Source organism: Lipophrys pholis, assembly GCF_963383615.2.
Source record: "Lipophrys pholis genome assembly, chromosome: 22".
NCBI lineage: Eukaryota > Metazoa > Chordata > Actinopteri > Blenniiformes > Blenniidae > Lipophrys > Lipophrys pholis.
The window spans coordinates 2,931,074-2,940,379 of record NC_137644.1 but is presented as its reverse complement, the minus strand read 5'-3'; the positions used below and the strand labels follow the sequence as shown (position 1 = coordinate 2,940,379).

General features: G+C 46.9%; 1 protein-coding gene across 1 annotated transcript; it reads right to left on the bottom strand.

Moving 5' to 3' along the window:
* Positions 1-208: 208 nt before the first annotated feature.
* depdc4 (DEP domain containing 4) lies at positions 209-8,513 on the bottom strand. The gene is made up of 9 exons (XM_080492494.1): positions 8,413-8,513; positions 6,484-6,898; positions 5,437-5,558; positions 5,166-5,361; positions 3,767-4,017; positions 2,585-2,727; positions 2,340-2,465; positions 2,188-2,266; positions 209-1,550 (listed from the first exon to the last, which is right to left on the bottom strand). The coding sequence occupies exons 1-9, from the start codon at positions 8,510-8,512 to the stop codon at positions 1,351-1,353; spliced, it is 1,632 nt and encodes a 543-aa protein (XP_080348620.1). The 5' UTR covers position 8,513; the 3' UTR covers positions 209-1,350.
* Positions 8,514-9,306: the final 793 nt, after the last annotated feature.

Here is a 9,306-nt window from a genome sequence, read left to right as displayed (position 1 = left end):
TTAGCGTGACAATGCAGTAAGTTCACTTCAGCTTTGCTCAATAATTAAATTATCTCTTGATGGAAAGCAGATTGAGTTAATTCGTGACACAAAAAGTACTCAAATATATCAAAGTATATATGTATATATGTCTGCGTGTGTGAAGAATGTGAGAAACAGAAAGACATTCCCAAAGCAGTAGAATGAGGCGAGCCAGCGCAGTGATTTTGGAGAGGTTTATTTGATGCCTCAGAATAAAGTAAAGCAGTTTCAGCATCATAAAGTGCTTTGGTTGATTATTCAGTGACTGAGACTCACTTGTTTTCATCATCAAACTATTACAAACACATATTAAGGCATCTCATCCAAAACTTAAATTAGTAGTAGTGCCAGATATAAACAGAATTAAAACTTTTCCCTCGAGTCAAAACAGCTTAATTAAAAATAAAATCCTAACAAGCTTCCATATTTAAAGAGATTGCAGTTACTGAAAAAAAAAAAAAACCACCTTTAAAACCCATAAAAATACAACCTGAGCTGAGGTTAGGATTATTCATCCGGCTACATCAGTGTTACTTCTGCTTCAACGCCCCGACCAGCAGCTCCGACAGTATTCTTCATGGGAAGTGCAGCGACAGTAAAGCTCGGTACTCGGGATTACTTCTTAAACAGGCTTACTTCCAAAAGCAAAACTTTCCTAAAGTCCAGAGAAAAACTTTCACTTCAAATACAAACGGCTCACAGAAAACAAGATTATTCAAATGAAAGTGTGGAGACAGTTTAGTTCAGAGGAAACAAAACGACCGGATCTCAGCCTGCGTCACAGTGGCGTAGTGGTGAGCACTGATGTGTGCCGACAGTCACCGGTTCAAGTCCTTTGTATGGACACACACACTAGAGTGCTTCCCCTGACCTACCACTGCTTCACTAGTCACTTTACAGTGAATGTGTCTGTGTGGAGTCGTCCTGAGGACCTCACTAAACCTTCTGGTGACCCGGCTTTGGCCCACAGGCCACATGTTGGGCATCTAAACGGTTTACTGCGGGTTAGATTTACTAAACTCCCACTTGTGTTACAGAAATCGTCCCCTTTCACAGTTTGTGTTGTTAAAATAGTGTTGAAGCTTTAGAAGGCAGAAAATATTTAACATCAGTGATACAACTCTGTAACATCAAATCAGCTCAGAATCAGCTGGAAAACTGATCAAACAAAAATCTTCCTTCAACAAAAAACCTCCAAACTGCAGAAGCTTCCAACTCCTCACACTCCGTGTGTGTGTGTGTGTGTGTGTGTGTGTGTGTGTGTGTGTGTGTGTGTGTGTGTGTGTGTGTGTGTGTGTGTGTGTGTGTGTGTGTGTGTGTGTGTGTGTGTCAGATGCAGCTGGACATGTGCTGCAGGAACACCACCGGGTGGTTCTTCTGGAAGTCCTTGAGCAGCTTCCTCCTCTGCTTGGCGCCGAGCGTCTGGCTGGACCAGATGTGCTGCAGCAGCTCCTTCAGGCTCTGCAGGGTGGTGGCCTCCCGCTGGTCCTCGTACTCCTGGGGAGACACCTGCTGGCAGAAGGTGAACGCTGCAACACAGACACAAGACCCACGGCTTCTATCAACAGACACAAGACCCACAGCATCTATCAACAGACACAAAACCCACGGCTTCTATCAACAGACATAAAACCCACGGCTTCTATCAACAGACATAAAACCCACAGCGTCTATCAACAGACACAAAACCCACAGCGTCTATCAACAGACATAAAACCCACGGCTTCTATCAACAGACACAAAACCCACAGCGTCTATCAACAGACATAAAACCCACAGCGTCTATCAACAGACACAAAACCCACGGCTTCTATCAACAGACACAAAACCCACGGCTTCTATCAACAGACACAAAACCCACGGCTTCTCTTTCTGTGATGCAGATTTAACTCTTACAGAGCACAAAGTGAAATTGTTAACGTTTCTACTCTCGGGACATTTTTAGAGTTAATATCCACTTTTCCCCAAATAGTGTCACTTAAAATGTAAACAGTCAAAATGTTAGTGTTGCTTTTCTTTGGTCTTTGCTGGTTTTATTTTAGAGCATTTATTGGGTTGGATGTTGTTTTTTGGTGGATTTAACGTGAATATATGTGGGGACATATCTTGAGTATTTCCCAGTACTTCTTAGTGTATTGAGAGAACTGTTGGTGCATGACGACGTACTGGCGATGGAGTCTGGGTCTTTGCCCTGCCGCAGGGTCCTCAGAGTCCTGCTCACGGCTTCAATCAGGGTGGTGGGAGTCTGGGAGCCGCAGGAGGGGGGACAATCAATACAGACTCAACAGCAGGTGGATCAGTGAAGAAGTGAGGAGGACCTTAAAGAGCTCGGCGTGATTGTCCAGGAGGAACAGCACCAGAGCTTCACTCTGATCCCGGCTCAGGTCCTGGTTCTGCAGCAGAGCTCTCTGGAAGGAGCGGCGCACCACAGTCCGGTTGTCAGTCTGACAGGGAGGAAGGAAACACAGGGGTCGTCACCACCGCCTCACAAAAGCAGAGATTCCAGCTGAAGTGTTGTGTGTCCTTCATGGATGCGTCCCCCGTCCTGTCCTGGAGCTGGTACCTGTTTGTGCAGGCGGCAGGCGTGGCGTTGAGCAGCCTGCCACATGAAGGCCAGCAGCCGGCGCAGCTCGTCACGTACGCCGGACTCCAGCAGCCGCAGACACAGCTGAGACGCTCGGGTGGCCTCCTGCATTCTACCCTGGTCTGGACACACAGACGTCCAAACACTGGATCAATATAGTACGCAGGTACTCAAATACCAGGAAAATACTCAAGTGCTTGACTCTAAAACTACTCAAAGTCCACGGTTGAGGAAGTTTGTTTCTACAGGTAAATTAAAATGACATTCCTGCTGTTCTCAGTGTGATTCTAATGATACAAGATAAAGTATGATTAGTCGAGTGAAAGTACTAAATACAACTAGTAATAGTTACTTTTTAACTGCATTCACATCCTTGTCAAAAGCAGGAATTATATTTAACAACAGTAACTTTAATTGTAAGAGTAGAAATTTAAGCAATGTAACCATATTTCTTGTTCCACCTGTGTGATGTGGGTGCAGTGGAGTGATGTGGAGTGATGTTGGTGTAGTGGAGTGATGTGAAGTGATGTGGGTGTAGTGGGGTGATGTGGAGTGATGTGGGTGCAGTGGAGTGATATGAAGTGATGTGGGTGCAGTGGAGTGATGTGGAGTGATGTGGGTGCAGTGCAGTCATGTGGGTATAGTGGAGTGATGTTGGTGTAGTGGAGTGATATGAAGTGATGTGTGTGGAGTGGGGTGATGTGGATGCAATGGAGTGATATGAAGTGATGTGGGTGCAGTGGAGTGATGTGGAGTGATGTTGGTGTCGTGGAGTGATGTGGGTATGGTGGAGTGATGTAGAGTGATGTGGAGTGATGTTGGTGTAGTGGAGTGATGTGAAGTGATGTGGAGTAATGTGGGTGTAGTGGAGTGATGTGGGTGTAGTGGAGTGATGTGGGTGGAGAGGGGTGATGTGGAGTAATGTGGGTGTAGTGGAGTGATGTGGGTGTAGTGGAGTGATGTGGGTGGAGAGGGGTGATGTGGAGTGATGTGGGTGTAGTGGAGTGATGTGGGTGTAGTGGAGTGATGTGGGTGGAGAGGGGTGATGTGGAGTAATGTGGGTGTAGTGGAGTGATGTGGGTGGAGAGGGGTGATGTGGAGTGATGTGTGTGCAGTGGAGTGATGTGGAGTGATGTGGAGTGATGTGGGTGCAGTACAGACCCAGGAAGTGGAGGATGGCGAGGTGGATGTCCAGGTAGCGTCCTGCCAGCAGAGGAACTGTCTCCGGGCTGCTGTAGTACTTTACTATGGTGTCAAAGAGAAGTCTCTTCTGACTTTCCTCCTGCTCACAGGACGACGAGGCGGCGGCGGCTCCGCCATCTTTGTGGCTGAGCTGCTCGCCGGCGACCACGACCAGCTGATCTGGAAACAGCTCCAAACAGTCTGCCGCGGCCGACAGCCAGTCATCCAGCCTGGAGGTCAGAGGTCATTATGACATGTGTTTGGTGGAGCGGTTGATGTCTTCCTCAGTCTGCTGGAGATTTCCTGCTTCACACCATTTCTGCCACGAGTGTAATGATTGTGTGTAAACTAACCCCGACTCTCCACACACGTCACACCACGGCCCTGGACCAGCTGAAGTGTGGCGTGAACTTCTCACTGTCTGACCTCGTTGTAGAGTCTGACTCTCATGAGAAGTTTTAACAAGACGCCCCAGCAGCAGGAAATAATGCACCAGTATTTCAGGAAGTACTGATATAGACTGAACACTGCGGGGCCACATTGTTCTTCATCCTCACCAGACTGGAACTTCTCAACATTTATATTTTCATCATATCAACACAAGTACAAAACTATACATGCTAGTTTTTGACAGGGAGAGCAAAATTAATATTAAAACTGATTTTTCATGTTAGAGGAAGGATTATTTTATAAATCAATGTGCTGTTGGGAAGAAACACTTCCAACCTGAATGACCTTTAACCTTCCTGTCACTGTGTTTTGTTCTCCAACATCAGACTTCCTGATCACAGTCATGTTGGAGATGTTTTATTGGGTGAAGCTGTCAGATACAAGCCGGCTGATCGATGTAACTGCTGGACACTAGAGATAGCAGGAGAGGTGAGGTGAGGCAGAGGTAAGGTAGAGGGTAGGAGAGGTGAGGTTGAGGTGAGGCAGAGGTAAGGTAGAGGCTAGGAGAGGTGAGGTTGATGGTTGGAGTGGTGGGGTTGAGGAGAGGTGAGGTAGACGGTAGGAGAGGTGAGGTTAAGGTGAGGCAGAGGTAAAGTAGAGGGTAGGAGAGATGAGGTTGAGGTGAGGTAGAGGCTAGGAGAGGTGAGGTTGATGGTTGGAGTGGTGAGGTAGAGGTGAGGTAGACGGTAGGAGAGGTGAGGTAGAGGGTAGGAGAGATGAGGTAGATGTAAGGTAAAGGTCAGGAGAGGTGAGGTAGATAGTAGGAGAGGTGAGGTAGAGGTCAGGAGAGGTGAGGTAGAAGTGAAAAGAGGTGAGGTAGAGGTCAGGAGAGGTGAGGTAGAAGTGAGAAGAGGTGAGGCAGAGGTCGGGAGAGGAGAGGTGAGGTAGAGGTGAGATCGAGGTGAGGTAGAGGTGAGGCAGCACTCACTGGGACCGCTGCAGGGCATCAGGAAGCTCTCGCTCCAGGCAGGTGTTGGAGATGACCAGGTCCTGCTGGTGGAGAGCGGTACTGCAGGCTGCAGGCTGGACTCTGTCAGGAGACGTCAGAATACAGTCCAACATGGGAATGTCCACCATCTGCAGCAGCTGCAGCAGAGTCTGCTGCTTCCACACCTCCTCCACCACTGGAGGAGCAGAAGAACGAGCTCAGAGCTGGAGCAGACACACGGCTGGACAACACCCAGAGTAGAGCTTCTCACCAGCTCTGGACAGGAAGCCACAAGGTGCTGCAGGCTGCATGTTGATGGTCCTCAGCAGCTGGTCCACCTGGTCTGATGGTCCCACAGCCAGAGGGTTGGAGATGGTCCTCACTTCCTGCAGCCTGCCACAGCAACACAAGGTCTACTGGAGTTCATGATCCTGTCATTCACGTGGACTGGTCTACCTGGTGGTCTACAGCAGAACTGGACCAGAGGAGCTCTGATGGTCTACCTGATGGTCTACAGCAGAACTGGACCAGAGGAGGTCTGAGGAGTCTCAGGATGTGGTGTAACCACCATGAGAGCCTGGGTCCACCCTGCAGGTCTCAATAGTCCAGCTGCTGCTGCTCTGATGGTCTGGAGGAGATTTTCTACTGACGTTCTGAAGCTCCACAGTCTACCTGAGGACCTGGTCCCTTGAGGACCACCGTGGACCAAAGCTTCTTAAGCAATAAGTTCTGTCACCTCACAGACAACCAATCGGCTGCTGGCACGTCAAGATGGACCAGAACCTGTGGGAACTAGTGTTGTCACGATACCTACATTTTGGTATCGATACCGATACCACCATGTAGTTGGATACTTTTCCAAATTAAAAGAGAACACAAAATATGTCATTAGAACCCTTCCTGCATCTAGTGGAGTCCATGACACCCAGAACCAAGACGTTCTGACGGTGGAGGTTGGAGCTGCTGCTGGCTCAGAGGACACGCAGCTTCATTCTGCTTTCCTGAGCCTGGAAGGAGTTCCTTCCTAAAGAGACAAGTTTGAATCTCAAGCAACCCTAACCCTAATAAAGGTCAAATACCTAAAGTTTGTACGTGATCCACATCAACCTGCTCTTTGACCAAAACCTGCAGAACCCTCAGGAAACATGCAGAACATCTTAGTAGCATCAAGGTGCTGCAGATGCTGCCGCCGGTCTTCAGCTACGACTCCTGTGAACAACACGTCTGACCTCCATGTCTTCAGCCGGAGTTTCCTGCACAGTCAGCAGTCAGCCACCAGACAAAACACATGAGAGAGAAGACGTTGAGTGGAACCGACCTTGAGCTGCTCCTCCTCTTGGAGTCCGGTCCTGGTGAAATGTTCTCCGGCTCCCGTTCCTTCAGAGACGAGCCGGGGTCCTGCTGGTAGTCCAGGAAGCGGTACAGGCTGCAGCTGCTGTCCTGGAAGGAGGTGTCCTTGTTCCTGAGGAACCTCCTGGAACCCACCGGCTCGAACACCTTGGCCTCCATCAGCGCCTGGCAGAGCCGCGCCGCTTTGAGGCGCGACACCTCGCTGGAGCAGAACGCCACGTTCTGCATCAGGTAGCTGAGGACGGCGTCCACGGCGTCGCAGCCCGTGAAGCAGTCGGCGTGCAGGCGGAGGCGCCTCCTGCAGCGCCGCACCTCCACCTGAGCCTGCAGCGCCCGGATGATGTTGTGCCACAGCTCAGTGGCGCCGAAGGGCCCTGAGAAGCCTGGGGGCGGGAGGAAGGCGGTCCAGAGGGGCAAAACACAAGGTGCACATCAAACAGGGGAAACCGGGAGGCTGCATGAGGCTCTGAGACTTCATGATACAAAGAGAACGGGTCTTCTGGGGATCCACTGAGGAAACATCTTGACTGAAATATCGGGTTCTTATACAGTCTGGCCCTTTAAGACGCGTTCTATTTACTACTCCACTCCCCTCATGGACATCCTCTCAAGGTCTAAAGTCAGTCTTCATCGTTCCATTTCTGATCCTGACGGGGTGATCGACCATAATGAGCAAAACATTCAGATGTTCATCTTAAAATATAGTGGCACAAACAAAAACATTCTCAAGTACAAATCTGTGAAGATTGGGAAATTTCTTATCTGTGGAAACGGTCTAATGAGGTTAAATAAGAGAGTGGAGGTTAGGGTAGGGTGTTTTCCTTCGCCAACGAAGTTGGGCAAGAAGCTTGTGTTCATCTGCGTGTATTTATTTATTGATTTGTATGTATTTTCCTAACTTTTTGCAAAAACTAACTCCTCTGAATCTTCAGGGATGATTTGTCATCGTCCAGAGACCATTAGATCGATTAGATTTTGGGACGTTAACGGCGAAACGTTCCCAAATAAATCCCCCCAAAACTGCAAAAAGAATGTCCCTTCATGTCCTTTGATCTTCTCACACTAAACTCCTTTGATATTTTCTAGTAATATCGGCAGTAATCCATCTCCCAGAATGCCTTGCAGCCTCCGTAACCTGGTAACCGAGCCGTTTCCATAGCAACGTTTCACACAGTGATGGAGCTCCCTGCTTAGCATCGATGTGAGCTGACATGCTTAGATGGTTGATAATGTTTTTACATATGAATATGTTAATTATATTGTGAACAGCTGTGGACACTGTCTTAGTAGTTAAAATGGGTTAAATTACATATGCGTTAAAACCTTGTACTTTCAGATGCATTAATATTTGGACATTAGATTCATTCTCAGCATTTGTGCTCAGTTTACACCAACATAATCCCGGGCGGGATGAACTCTGGTGAAATATTGTGAGCAACAAGCTGATCCTGTTCCTGATGGGAAACTAATGGAATGGAAAGAACCGGAAAATTACACAGCTACGAAAACTGGACACGAAAAAACAAATAATCTCTTTTCCTATCTCTGTTATGTGGTTAAATCGGGGTTAGGGTTACAAATGTAATCCTACAGTAGATAATGTAATCTAATCTAGTCTAACACAGATTTAATCTGAGATTTGTGCACTTTATGTCAAAGTACATTGTTTGGAGATATAAATATTGAGTGGATAAAAAAGCCTTCAAACAACAACAAGAGACAGATTTTGGTGTTTAAAGAGTTTTGATGAACCTTTCTCAGGGGTAATCAGTGCTCACCGTCACCGGAGCTTGACGCCTTTATGTGAAGGCTTTAATCCCGGTCTGAGCGTCTGTTTCTACACTAATCAGTTTGGATTCACTGTTAAAGTTGGATTAAAGTCGCAATTAGATCTTACCGTGTTGTAAACTTTCACGAAAACTTCGAGTTTGACTGTTTAGTCGTCTGAATCGAGGAGTCAAATCCAGCGCCATGTTCAAACTTTCCTCTGACGTCATCACGTCCGCCTGAATAAAACTGAGGCGCTGAGACGCTGCTTCCCCCATCAGGCGGAGACGGGAACTGCACCCGGGACCTTTTGCACCCCAATCGAGAATCATATCTTAATAAAAAATACTGAATATAATATGATACATAATCTACACCAACCAGCCACAACATCAAGTATTTTTCATTCCTGATCTTAATGTTATTATTACCTTCGCACCTTCTGTTTGGACTGGAAGTCCAGTTTGGAGAAATGTTTTAGTCTTGAAATACAATCCTGTCAGTTCACGTACGCCGCCTAGAGGTGAGGCAGAGTACTGCCACTGCCTCACCTGGGATTTCTGCCCTGTACTAGATCACAAAATATTTCAATTCAGCCATTTTTAACTTAATAAAATGTAGAAAACTGTGTAGAGTCATACTGAAAATGCATCTTTAACACAAATCAGTGGAAAATATTGATATTTATTTTATGGACTTTTTTTTTTTTTTCATCATGATGGCAGGTGAGGCACTGCCTCCCCTGACCGCACCTCACTGGTTTGTATGTATGTATGTATTCAGTAAGAAAGTTGGATCTGAGCTGGAAAAAGTTTGAAATATATCAGGAAGTTAAGTTGCTAAAATGTCGGCAATATTTGTACTGGGAAATCATATGAGTGTGAAACTGTGCAGGAAGGATTGACAAGTCAAGGCTGTAGGACAGGAAGAAGATTTCTCCTGGAATCATGATTATTATTATTAAATATTAGTAGTAGTTGTAGTTGTAGTAACATTAGAATACTTTATTAATTCTTGGGGTAAA